The sequence below is a fragment of the Fundulus heteroclitus genome, chromosome 10 (genome assembly GCF_011125445.2).
Source record: "Fundulus heteroclitus isolate FHET01 chromosome 10, MU-UCD_Fhet_4.1, whole genome shotgun sequence".
NCBI lineage: Eukaryota > Metazoa > Chordata > Actinopteri > Cyprinodontiformes > Fundulidae > Fundulus > Fundulus heteroclitus.
In genome coordinates, this window is record NC_046370.1 from 20,935,196 (window position 1) to 20,949,178 (window position 13,983).

General features: G+C 41.5%; 1 protein-coding gene across 3 annotated transcripts in view; it reads right to left on the reverse strand.

Moving 5' to 3' along the window:
- gas7b (growth arrest-specific 7b) overlaps positions 1–13,983 on the reverse strand; it is a 76,739-nt gene continuing 62,756 nt past the window's right edge. For 2 of the 3 annotated variants that reach the window (XM_036142320.1, XM_036142321.1), the window contains exons 9-14: positions 10,664–10,742; positions 7,889–8,017; positions 7,393–7,516; positions 2,416–2,495; positions 2,222–2,320; positions 865–984 (exon numbers count right to left, since the gene is read on the reverse strand). In XM_036142320.1, coding sequence (XP_035998213.1) covers positions 871–984; positions 2,222–2,320; positions 2,416–2,495; positions 7,393–7,516; positions 7,889–8,017; positions 10,664–10,742 — 625 coding nt within the window. In that variant the 3' untranslated portion in view covers positions 865–870. Of the gene's footprint in view, positions 985–2,221; positions 2,321–2,415; positions 2,496–7,392; positions 7,517–7,888; positions 8,018–10,663; positions 10,743–13,983 lie in introns of all 3 variants that reach the window. The other variant, XM_036142319.1, reaches the window with a different exon arrangement.

Sequence of the window (13,983 nt, forward strand, 5' to 3'; positions counted from 1 at the left end):
CATGTAGTCATTTTGAGTAAATTTATTAGTTTTACCAACGTCTTCTCATTTAAACAAACTGTAAACATAAATTCAGCGACCCCAAGCTTCAGCGCTAGCTTAAGTTAGCTAACTTTCCATTATAAAGATTACCACAACAGAAATAATTTTAACAGCGCATTTATGATTAATTCTTTGTAAAAAAAAAAAAAAAAAAAGATCTTTACCAATTTTATTTCTAATTTTAATGGTAAATCTGTTTCCAATCTCGCTGTTTGCTGCATTTTGTTTAAAGTCGACCAGCCGTTGTCTTCCACAGAACATTGTAGCAACAGTAGCTAAAAGGTTGTAGCTCCACCGCGGCACCAGATGTTAGCTTTACTGTATTATAACCTAATTCCGTTATGCAGCACTATGACAACACTCTTCGGTTAACTGCATATAGTTTTAGCAGCATCTGTTAAATCATGAATTACCATTTTACTGCTGCATGACGTAAAGCTTTTCAACATTTACAAATGTACAAGTTGGTGCTACTTCATCATTCACTTCACCTGAGTATCCTTTAGGAAACAATTCCCACTCACAGTTACCATTCCCCCCCGACCAAGAATCAGTGTACTTAAACAGAACTCTGCTGCCATCTTCATACCGAAACATTGTTCTTGAACTCTTCCCCCAAATAATGGAAATCATCTTCCCCAACATATTGACAACGTGTGGCGGGTAAGAATCCGGCGAGCTCTTCCTCAGCCTGCTGACTGTAATGCGTGTATCACAGGGAGAAAGGAGGTAAGGATCCCAACTCGGAGCTAATCTCCCAGTCACGTCCTCAGACATGGAGCTCCTGGGTCTCTTGACCTGGAGTGAGCTCGTCACTCAGCCGGGAGTTCAGATCTCTATGTCGACGGGCCTGATTTGCCCCGTCTTATTCTCCTGCACCCACGTCTCTCTATCCTTGATGGGGTCCACACACTGCAGGAGCTTGTCCACCGGCTCCATAGTCTGGAAGAAAGAGAACAGCTGTTAGCTGAGAATAGGACGTATAATATTCCTGTAAGACCGGGTGACTTTTTTTTTTCCCCAGTAGTATGAGAAAATGGCACCTTGCTTCCCTCTGTTGGTGTTAATCAAATGATGCAGTGTGTCACTTCAGTGATAACGTTTAAATATTTCAATAAGCTACGTGGCAATGACCATTAAATGTTATTTTTAGATTCTACATGTTATGTAAAAAAAATTAAATGATTACTTTTTTCATCGGCTCTTAAAATCCAAGAGGAACTGCAATAATGTAAAGGCAGCTTTGACCTAATGAGTACTATGTGCTCTGCTTTTTTTTTTTAATAATTTTTTTAAATATCTCGTATGACCAGAGATGCATCAAGAAATCAGCAGCTGACAGGAATGATAGGATTTTAAATAGGAGCTTGATCGGCCCTGACTGAGGACAGGTTGGTCTGGAACTCAAAGATCCTTTTTTTTTTTCTTTTTTTTTTGCTGATCTGTCATCAACACATCATATGCTCACAACAACCCGCTGAATAATATACAGTGTTTCAGGTTGAGAGAAAGCAAGGGAGACTTTCAACAGACTTCCTCTGAGCTGTCCGCTGTATTCCTTGCTCTAAAATTTTCTTGAAATTAATTTATTTGTCCTTGATTTGAGCAGGTAAATAAGACTATTTGCCAATGGAATAAGATTTTTCCACTTGAAATGAGATGATGGAGATGAATTGTTCCTATTTTAAGTGCCGGATGTCCAATCATCTTATTTTAGGGGTAAAGATACTCTTTCCAGTGGCAGATAATCTTATTTACTGGCTCAAATCAAGGACAAATAGACTAACTTTAAGAACATTTTACATGTTTTTAGATCCTTTTTTGCAGTGTATATGATGACGTTTATTCACCTACACTCTTTAACAAACCTCTGAGGCTTTCGCCAATCAGTATAAATCACTCACAAGGGGACTCTATTTACTAAGTCAATTCTGAAGGTCATCGGCAGCACTGGCTTTTCTTTATGGGTATCAGAGGAAAGCGGGGGCCAGATTAAACGGCACACTACACGATTCAGACTATGTATCATGTTCCTGACACTACACAATTATGCACTAATTTGTGTTGGCCTGTCCCTTAAATATTAGTATTAAATACTTTGAGGTTTGTGCTACCAACATGAAAAGCTTGGGAAAAAGTTCAAAGGGTACGAATGCAGGCCACTGAACGCTGCACTCACACTTTGGTTGAACATGTCCGTCTCGTGCCGTAGAGTCGTGTACTGACAGAGATGCTGCCGGATCATCTCCACCCGCTCCACCTCCAGTCTCTCCAGCTCCTGGTGAGGACGACACAGAACCAGGTGGAAACCCTGTTTTGAATAGCCCCGCTGCACGCGCACTCCCCACACTCCCCCCGCCGGCGTGTCCTTACCAGGCTGGTGGTGACCATCTCCTCAAACCATTTAGACTGCGACTGGTTATACAGGTCAACGCAGCGCATCAGATCATCTCCTGTTGGGGAGGGGGGGGGGTGATCAGAGGGGTTCATTTAACACTATTTACAGCACTGAAAGTACTGGATGTAACACAAAACATCCAGCAGGTGGCGTCACAAGACAAATGTTCCTCCAGGCCTGAGGCTGCAGTCTGGCACAGAACCCACAGAAACCTTTTTTTTTTTTTTCCTGAGCAAAGCCGAAGATCTGGACCGATAATAGATTTCATTACGATAGTGTATAAAAATAGAGCTAATCTCTCGTTTCATTAATGATACGGCCTGCATCCAAAACAAACAGTCATCACGAGGGAGACAAGATCAGAGAGGAAACGACGCTGGTCAGTGTGTTGTCTTCAGTGCTAGCTCACGTTTTCTTTAGATGAAAGCTTCCTGAAGAAGGAAACCCAGAGAGGAGACCATGGTAACTGACCGTCAACGAAACAAACCGGTTAGCGTGAATTCAAGCCTCCACCTGGGTCTGGTTTAAAGACACGTGGTCCTGTGAGAAAGTCAGTGCAACCCTCCTCTCAGGTTTAAAGGTGTTTGTGTGTGTGTGTTGTGACCGGACTCAGACAATTTTATGTAAAAAAAAAAAAAAAAACATTTAAAAATTTTAAATCATATCTTTCACATTTGATGAATCCATTATCGATTAAGCGAACGCTAGCAGATCACGGTAAAAATGATCTTTGTTGTGGATGTTGATGATGACTCAAAGTTAGTTATATTATTGCCGGTAAAATAAAATCAGAGGAAGCAACGATTTTCTAAACAGCAACCTTAAAGGGAGCTGCATTTTCATGTCAACACATGTCCGCGGTTCATTCAGGCTCTGAGTGAGACAGAGAGAGAAAGAAAAAAAAACAAGATTTTCAGCAGATAACAGGAAGGCTCAAAGAAGAGAAGCAGCGTTGCTCTGTGTTAGGCTTTTAAGGCTTGGAGGTAGAGGAGTGATTATTTTGGCTTTCTTTAAAGTGACATAGAACCTGGGAATCTTGCAGTCATTATTTTGAGTTAGGCAAAATCAAAAAGAAAATCAACTAAATCGTGGTTTAAAAATCAGCTGATCACAAAGGTTTTTTGAGTTTTAACTAAATAATAACGGACAACGCTTTGCTGAACGACAGCAGCTGTGTTGGACTCATTTTAAGGCCTGAAGCAGCCGTTTTTTTTTTTTTATGATGCACGACAATGTTGAACTTCAGAATTAACTTTGTACTTGACTATAACTAGAAGGGAGAAATTATATGTTTCTTTCTGAGCTCAGTCAAGTTCGTTGGGTTTCAAATATACTTTTCCACAATAGCATTCCTTCTGCTACATAGAAGAAACTAAAGCTTACCTCCTTGTTTTGCCTTAAAGGTTGTATTCCAGCTCCTGGAGCACCATTTTATTAGTCAACAGGATCTTTTGACAGCTCAGCTAAAAACATGCTTTTGTAAATAGAAACAAGAACAGAGAAAACCCAGAGATGCTACTTTTCTGATAGAGACAAACACGGTATCATATCGTTTGCGCTAAAATGTGAGAAAGCAGTTAAATCTAAGAGTAGAATACTGTATTGTGAGCAAACAGATGCCGTCTTGGTCCCAGTCTCGTCTCTGCTGCGCTCACACACTGCAGCCAGACCTGGCAGCCAGACGCCAGGAGAGCCATCAGCGTCTGCTGCTAGTTTTTACACTCTGTTGTCTCCGCGTTGCATAAGGAGCAGGCAGCGGGACGGGGTTCTGTGTGTGTGAGTGTGCTTGGATGGAGCGTTCCTTCTTCCATGTGACAGCATGCGGTCGTGCCTGCTTGTCTCGTAACGTCACCATCTGGCTGAGAGTTTGCCTCTGCTTACACTTAGCCATGCACATTCCTGAGGTATCGCACCTATTAAAAATGTAAAAACTTCTGGCCCGTTGCTGGGCCACTTTGGGGCCTTCTAGGGCTTTCCTATTGCTTTTGTCATGCCATAAAATACTCAGCAAACTCCATTTCAGTAGAGTTATATAGAGCCCAGCTGAAATCAGTCTGTAGAGTCTGAATACAGTCTAAAAAAAAAGACTGACTGTGATGGAACAGGGACAGATATCCTTGAAATCGTTGTCTTGAGTCAGCAGTGGTTAAAGTCCAAGAACAGTTTCCAACCATGATTGGTTTGCTTCAGAATAACACGTGCAGATGCACTGAGGAAGCTTTCAGGATGTCCCCAACAAGCTCCATTGTGTTGCCACCAGTGGCGGATAGTTGCAAAAGTCTTTCCCTTGCATTTCCTCGCAAGCTTTTGGACAATGGCCCCATGACAGTTAAATACGTCCAAGCTCATTTCTTGACTGAACTGCACCAGGTGGGACCACCAAGGCTCTGAAGGATGAAGCACAATGTCTGACTTGTGAGTGGAAAGAAGGATGATGAACGGCTCGAAGAGCAAATCCGACAACATGTCTGGCCCGGATCTTGGAGGAGAAAAAAAAAATTAGTTTTGGTACCTGCATCCAATAATATGTTTTAGAGATCCCTCTTCTATAGATTTTGATTACATTAGCGGTGCAGCGTTTAAACCGCTTGAGAAAACTCCTGATCACTCCTGCACAGTGTTGGGTCTCAGAGGTGTATGTTTAAACTGCTTTGAGTAAATATCACTCCGGCATTGCCATTGCCCATGTCATGAGAGTCCCCTTACATACCACAGTATGCTCCACTGCAGATTTACACCGATGATACTCGTAGCAGTGACTCACAGTCTCGTGACTACTAGGGGGAGCTCAGACACTATGCAGAGAGCATCAACCTTTTAACCCCAAAAGGCCATTTAGCTTTGAAAAAGGGAAAGAATAAGATGATAACATATAAAAAAAATGTAACTTATTTCGCCCTGACGCAGTGGCTTCATCCTGACACACATGGAGTAGGCGCACTCTAAACATCGCACAGATGTGGCAGAATTGATGTCTCACGAAAGGCTCTTAAACATCATCCTGTTTAGACTCAACATTGTGCCAGCAGCTTAGGAATACCGTCTCTTTACGGTGAAAAATCAGAAAGACATTCGAAAGAAACCTTGAGGAAAACACTTTAAGGTATTTTGTCCTTGGCTAAGACTTTAAGGAAAATCGGTGCTTTGTGCTCATGACCCATGAAGCAACGAATGATGCTCCTCATCATCTTTGGTTTTGGGGGGCTTTGGCCATCAGATGATTGATGGTTTTGTATTTGTGTAGCATGTGGGAGTACACCCCACCTTTCCCCTCCTCTCCTGGGGTAATAAAGTCACCCCTCAGTCTGGTGTGAACAGACTGATTCAATACAAAATATTTTTGTTTCTGGACTTCATCTTCCCTCCCGTTTCCACCCCTGCTTTAAAATTAATAAATAACTTTTTTTTTGTATCCCATTGTGGCTTGCAGCCCCCCATAAAGTGCATGGCTTGTGTAAAAAAAAAAAAAAAAAGACCAACACAGCAAGACGGTTCACAGACAGTCTCAAGTGACCGATTCAACGAGGGGAAGAAAACACAGCGGAGGAGGGATCGGATGTAATTTCCTTTAAGATAATTATTAACAGGGATTAGCTGGGACTGCAAGGGATTTTACAGGGTTGTTGAATATTAAAGGCTCGCGAGATAGCTTTACCGGTGTTTGCTCTTGTTTTTTGGTGAAACCAGAATACATTACGCTTGATTCAGAAAACCGTCTAACATGTAGGAAGAGTTAAGAGAAGAAAAATAACTCACTTTCAATATGAGTGCACCCTGTAAACCTAAATAGTGAGATGCAGCAGCCCCAGTGCTGACTGGGGATCTAACTTTTTCCAGTTAGTGAACGCACCATGTTAGTGGAGACAAACATGAACACTTTTCAATGTGGACGTTTCATCAGTAAGGTGTTCAAACTGAAATGAAATGAAATTTAATGAAATGAAATGAAATTTATTAGAACATGATACAAATATAAAAATAAAATAGTGCACAGTAACAAGAAGTGCATAAGAAAGAAGAGAAAATACAGATTTTTGTTTCAGTTAACATATCATGCTCAAAATGGGGTAGGAAGAAGTGAGAACTTATAAACTCCTACCCCAAAACACTTGAGACTTTAGAGTCCTACTGTCATAAAAAAAAAAAAATCAAAGTGGCAGTTAGAAGTAACAGTTACTAATATTTACCTATACATTTTCCCATTTTATGGGAAACTGAATTCCGTAAAAGCACAAAAGATGAGAAAAGCTAATTAAAGGGGAACTGGTTTACACAGACAAATGCCTGCTGTTTATTCCTACAAGAGCAGAGACTACCGCATGGAGGCTGTATGTATGCAACAAGTCACTGGTCTATCCTGATCACAGTTACGCAGCATTTGATTTGTCACTGAATCCAGGGCTCAGTCATCCAGAATGATGTCTGATCGATCGGAAACATTTTTAAAAGGATTTCTTACTGGCTTGGTATGTCTGCATATATTCTGCTCGACAGAATGCGTTTAAAATGCATGTTTTTGCATGTAAATAAAGGTTAAACAAACTCAAAATCAAACCACATGAGTTAGAAACAGCCTGAAGGCAGCTTTAGACGATGGACCGCGTGATTTGTTGATTTTGGCAGAAAATGTTTCGTTTGTCTTTCGGGCTCTTAGGCTGGATACTTTTACCTTTTTGGTTTGCCTGAGCAGGAAATCTTTCCCTTTCTACAGACGGAAGTACAGGCAGCTTGTTACATCCGTCTAAAAAGAATAGATTGAAAAGGAGCGCATATTCTCCAGAGCAACACCAGGAGGCCAGGAGTAGCCGGCCTCAGAGACCGCGGCAGACGTCTTCCACTAACAGACCGAGGAGAGCGCTTCACATAAATAAGCAAGCGGCGCTTTGGCCGAGCTAAAACCACAAACACCTGCGCGGAACGCCAACCCCCCCAGAAATGACCTTCGCTCTGACCTGCTTGTGTGGATTTCCTGCGAGCCTTCTTGATCTCCTCCTCAGTCTTGCTGCTGAGCTTGCTCTCCAGCTGCTGGGTCTTTAACTCCAGCTCCTTCTGTCTGTCGGCCAGGGCTTTCCTTGCCTGCACGAAAAAACAAGTCAGCGTGTCAGAGAAGCCCCGTTCTCCTGAATGGGTCTTTTCCCTGCAGGTTCATGGGGAACAGTGATAAAAGTGTAGTATCTATTAGAATTTCACAGCTTTATCCCATCCATTAGCGTCTCTGACCAACTCTCAGTGTTCAATTGGTGTTAAAGCGCTCCTACGACAGCTACTGCTGCCAGTGGCTCATTTTACGTCTGTTTTAAATCTAACATTGCCCATCAGATTCATCTGCGGCTGCGGCCAATGTCACAATGATGATAAAAGACGTTTCCTGACAAGACGTGACGGTTTCAGGGATTCTGCGTGCAAAGAGCACACTGAGCTCCATGAGATGTTCAGGTCTGGTCTCACCTTCTCCACGGCCGCGTAACGACCGACGAGCTGCTTCCGTAGGTCGGCGATGTGGTGGTCGAACCTCTTCATGTCCTTCTTAAAGTTCTCCCTGAATGTCAGGAACGGTTTCTCCACTTCGCTCTGGAGCTGCTCAGAAAGCAAAACCAGAGATGAGCACATCGACCAGAACATGATGGAAGACTTAAAAGTCATAATATCCTGTACCGTGTCATCTTGGGAGCAAGGCAAGTTTATTTCTAAAGCACTTTTTAGTAACAAGACGATTCAAAGTGAAGGATGGCAGTTCTGAGTTCATGAATATCATTTTTAAACTGAACTGCTTCTGATGGAGTCTGACTGTGAGAAGAACAACGTGAAAAGCCCTGGCCTGTTAGGGAGCAGTCAGAAGTCATATGGAAGCCAAAGGGTTACACAGACACATACACACTCATTTGTCCGGCGCCCCTCGTTATTAGAACATTAATGTAAGGTGGTCTGCACCAGAAATTTAACCCCAAATAAACACAAAATGGACGGGCAAAGCTGATAAAAATTCTTATTTTATGAGAGAACAGATGTGATGATAACTTTTATCTTATAATTCATTTTTACCGTGTCTACCCACATGATAGCACGTGTTCCTGACCTTTACCTATTTTTTATATTGATCAAAACAAAGTGCACCAAACAACAAAGACTGTACATTGATGGAGTTGCTAATGTTTTCAGTTTTGTTGCATCTATTTAGCAAGAGTAACGTTTTAAATCACAGTGAATTACGATCATTGGATTAAATCGGTGTGTCATTATTTGATATTCTTATCTATTGATGCTTTCCCCAAAAAAAAGTCAAGAATTCTAAGCCTAAGATTTGAATCGAATGTGATTTCAACCTCAGTTTGCATACGAATATAGTCCAAAAAGCTTAATTAGCTCAATGCTCTTCAGTAGCTTTCCACATTATGTCGTCATCCCCTCACACCGAGCTTGTGACGATGATAGATCCAAACTACAGACTTATCCAAACTGCTCTGTTTCCTTTTCCTGATTCCCGAGCACACAGAGAGTTTAAGTAAACAAGCCCAGCTTCCAGCACCATGAATATGACAGAATCACGTCGGGTTTTTAATGTCTGCAGCAAGCGCGCCGCGAGTTTAATGATCCTAATAAGCAACGTGGCATTCTGCCCCAGCTGTCAGCCATGAATAAGACGCGCAGCTTCTTCCTGTAGTCACACTGCAACCCATCATTCAAAGATCATTTCCACTCAAATCCTTCCTGTCTCCTCTGAGAATCTGGAAGAATGCCGCACATCTGTGCATCTCTGGAGCATAACATCACCAAAGGCATTTTCCTGCATCTCTCTTCTCTCCTGCTTCATCTCCAACCATTCAAACAGGAAATGTAAATGAGGACGTATACCCCCCCCCCCCTCAATGGCTTTTCAACCGACTGTCAGAGGCATATTTTTTTGTTACAATCCCTCTCATTTTCAGATTTACGTGCTTAAACTTGATTCTCACACTCATAAATGTAGCCTGAATTAAAACAAAACAAACAAAAACACAACCCAGAGTCATTTGCACAGTCAGAAATAAGTGTGTTTCCATGGTCACAGACAAAGGAGGACCTGCGCTACCTTACAATAGAGGAAGGAGTGGTGACGAGTGGTTAGGAGAAGTGCGTCTTTGAAACGGGGAAAAGTGATTCGCAGACCGCAGGAGGTGCCGCTTTCACTTACAGTGGTTTATCACATTTTGTCACATCATGGACCTAATTGTATGTATCGGGATTTTATGTGACAAACCAACACAAAGGAGTGCAGTTATTGTGACGTGGGAGAAATAGATAAATGGTTTTCAATGTTTTTTTAACATTAAAACTCTGAAAAGTTTGGTATAGATCTGTAATAAGCCCTGTAATAAGATCTGTAATAAGCCCGCTTTACTCTAGCATCCTTGAATACAATCCACAGCAACCAACCACCTTCAAACCTTGCTCATTGAGCAATAGACTCTTTGACGTGCTCTATGAAAAGAGCTTAAGAGAATTTTTTAAACCTAAAAGAAGTCCTGTTAGCCACAAGCCATGTTAGAGACACAGCAAACATGTGGAAAAAGGTGCTTTGGTTAGATGAGGCCAACTTCCCCATGCTGGGGCAGCATCATGCTGTGGGATTGCTTTTCATTCGCAGTAACAGCAAGCCAGGTCAGAGTTTATGGGATGGTAGATGAAGCCAAATCAAAAGGCCTGTTAGAAGAACTGAAGACTGGAGTTTGGGGAAGGGGTTGATGTGTTAGAATGGCCTAGTCAAAGTCCAGATCTAAATTCACTGAGACTTTTGGGCAAGCTTTGAAAAAGGTTGTCTCACAGACATTCTCCAACCAATCTGACCGACCTTGAGGTATTTCGCAAAGAATAAACCAACAAAAATTGAAATCTAGATTTCCAAATCTGGTAGAGGGTTATCTCCACAACAAAATACAAAGCTTAAAAACGTTTAAAACAATGTTCTTTTTTTTCTCCTTTCTCCTCTCAATATTTGTACTGCTTTATAAGGGTCTATCACGTAGAATCCCAGTAAAATACCTTGACATTGTGGCTGTAATGTGGCACTGTGTGCTGTTGCCCCACAAAGGCTCGGACTCCCTGCCCTCAGGCTTCTCCACGGCAATCATCTGTCGGACTTTCTTCTTCTCCACAACATATTTAACCCTGATGTCCCTCCCTCCAAAGTGCTGACGACTTGGCTCGGTGCTCGCTTTCAGATCTACCTCCAGTGAAGTGAATTACCTTTGAAGAGAACTTTAGATGAACCTCGGCTTCGTCTGCCAGGCTCTTCTTGAGCTGGGCCCATGCCTCTCCCAAAGTTCTGGGAACAGATAAGAAGGAGACAGGGGGGGGAGAACGTGAGTTTGTAATACCTACTTCAAAACGAAGCCACGCGATTTATCAGAAAGATGAACAAGGGTTTCTGTCATGACAATATGCGCAGGTATGGAGAGACAAGGAGGAAGCCTCTGACACACACACGCACACGCACACACACACGCTGTCATCCATGCACGGACGGGGCCCCGGACCCGCCGGTGCAAACGTTCACTCGCACACAAGCAGCTGATAAATCAAGAGAGCTAAACTAAAGTCAGCCAGTTCAACAGCATTAGGAAGTATGGGACATCAGATATCCAAGTCTCCTCTCAGCTATGAGCTCAACACAGCTGGGAGACACTCATCATTTGTCTCTTTAATAATCCAGACATTAGATTCGCCTGAGAGAGAGAAAAAAAATAAAAAATGGAGCGGCTGGATGACCCTTTGGTTTTTCATTAAACTGAGGACCGTAAAAGCATCAGCCAGCGGGCAGATAGTGAGCGGCACGAGGCCCTGGGATCCAGGACCGACGGTGTTTATGGATGAGCGGCTCACTTCAAAGCCTCGCTCTGAATGGAAGACATGCGCGGAATTCCCTCACTCTGACATCCGACGCATTCCTGACGCTGACCGGGGAAAGCCTGGCACTGGCAGGCTGGAGAGTTAGATCATTTCACAACTCGCGCTCCTAAGTTGCTGCAAACGAAAAACCTCACATACACACAGCAAAAACAGAACTAAAAATAAGTAATTTTTCTTGAAATGAGTGTATTTGTACTTTATTTGAGCAGGTGAATAAGATCATTTGCCAATGGAATAAGATTTTTGCACTTAAAATAGGAACAACTTATCTCCATTAACTTATTTCAAGTGCATTATACCTAATTATCTTATTTTAGGGGTAAAAATACTCTTTTCATAGACAGATCATCTTATTTACCTGCTCAAATCAGGGACAAATGCACTAATTTCAAGAAAATTTTACTTATTTTTAGTTCTGTTTTTGCAGTGCAGCAACTCATAGCCGTAATACCAGCAAACTAGCAACCAACTCAAACTGAGACAGAATCAAGATAAACTGTATAGTCCTTTAGGTTTCCGGCAATATGAAACACCATCACGAAAGAATAACTGAAGTCAAATAAAAAGCCGTTTTTTTATTTAAATGCACTGCAATTAACCCTCTAAACCTAGACATAAGATAACTTTTACTACTCGGACATGTGATTCCAGGTATGCAGTCACAAAATAATTGCATGGTTTCTGCATTCACAAAACAAGAACACAACAGAGTTAGCCAGGTCTGTCTAATTCCACCTATCCAAATACCAAATATATCTCTCTCAATGCTGAAATTGTGTCCCTGTTTAAATGAGCATATTGTGCTATTTGCTTAGTGAATCAGACACAGAGAACGAGCAGACAGAACACAAAAAAGATGTAAAATAAAAACAAAAAAAAAACAGCTACTAGCACCTGAAGTGCAAAGTTAGAGGATAAGGGCCACAGTATTCAAAAGGTGGTAAAATATGCTGTGAAGTATGTTTAAATCAAAATTTTGTAAATGTATTCATATAACTTGATTGTGATTCCTTTTTCAATATTCCTTCTTTTTCCTTATAAATAATTATGTTCTGTGCAGTGAAAAAAGAAAGTCGTCATATGATGTTTGAAATATATCTCATTGAGCCAAACACCCTCCCACCCCCACCCCCCCGATCCAGTTGATCCATGTTTACGCAACACAACATTTACAGTCAGATGAATGTATGGCTGCATAAACAGCATGCTAAAAGTGCAAGATGATATGGCTTAAACTGGGGGTCTTGCTTTAAACAATTTGTAGGCATGTTAGACAGAGCCACCATGGTGGAACAAAGAAACATCCAAAAGAACCTTTTTGTGAACAAGCAAGCCTTGGAAACGTTCTCAGGAAACTTTTCGGTAACTCACGATTGGTGGGTGGAAGGCTGGGAACAATTAAGGGAAATGCAAAATTACCTCCTTTGTGTAGGAAAATATGGGGGAAAAAGCTCTACACCCACTTGAGCAGTGGTCCAGCATTCACTTTAAATTAATCCATGCAATAGACCCTTCTTCATGGCTTAGTAACTTTGAAGTGATAAAGTGTTTTTACATAGAAAAGTGATAAGAAGGTGCCAGTTAAAGCAGCTTTGCTCTGTGTTTTCATGGATAATTTGCATAAAACCAGAATGAAACTAATAGACCAAGATTTTTTTAACTTTTTGAAGTCATTTTTTTTAATCAGTAGTTTTTTGACATGCTGTTCCATAAACATTGAATGTTCATGGAAGAAATGCTTCCATTGTTTTACTAACAGTTTGATGTTTCCCCTTATTCTAAAGCATACAACAGGTCATTTTTTTCATTAAAAAATTTATAATAATTATAATAATAATAATAAATCCGTATGTTCTCAATTTGTTCCTGGCCGATTTACGGCTCTATACTAGCAATATTTAGTTCTTTGGATTGTAGCGGTTGCCGACCACTGCTTTAGAGTCTACAGTGTAACAGTGCAAAACTCCTTCTTTGCTGATGTTTCCGTGGTTAATATCAAAAGACAACTATAAACTGTTGCATAGGGCCTATATCGTGAAAATGAACTTTTTGTAGCTTTTAACTATGTTATGATGCTATTTCTTTATCTAAATTACAGACAAAGAGGTGTTTTGCTTGATCAATGCATGTCTGGGTCCCTATCATGGAGAATGAGTGACCATGCCAGGTCTATGTAGAGTGGTAATTACCCACCCCCTCCATGAAGAACTTACTTGACATCACCACCCCTGCGAAAGTTAACATCACGTCCATTTTCTCCAATCAGCGAGCCGTGATGTGAGGCAGAGTGTGATCCATTCTGCTCAAAGTTGAGACAAAGTGGCTCTTATAGCACATAATCTCTAAGCAACTGCTCCTCTTTTAGCTATAGATATGTCGTGAAAATGCGTTTTCGGCTGCAACAGTTTTCAGACTTTGTTCAGCCTTCCTAATGAAGAGCTTAAACACCAGAAGTGGTTGGATTTTATTGTTGGGAGCAGGTTAGCTTGTGCTTGTCTGAGACCGTCACCTCACCGGTGACTGTTTGGTGAACGTTGGCCTGTACCAAAGTGGATTGTCAAAGAGTTTAATTCCTAAAACTGGCGCGAATCCTAGAATAACTACTCGATCGACTCGTTTTCATTTGTTTGTCAACATAATTTATAGATTTCTTTTGT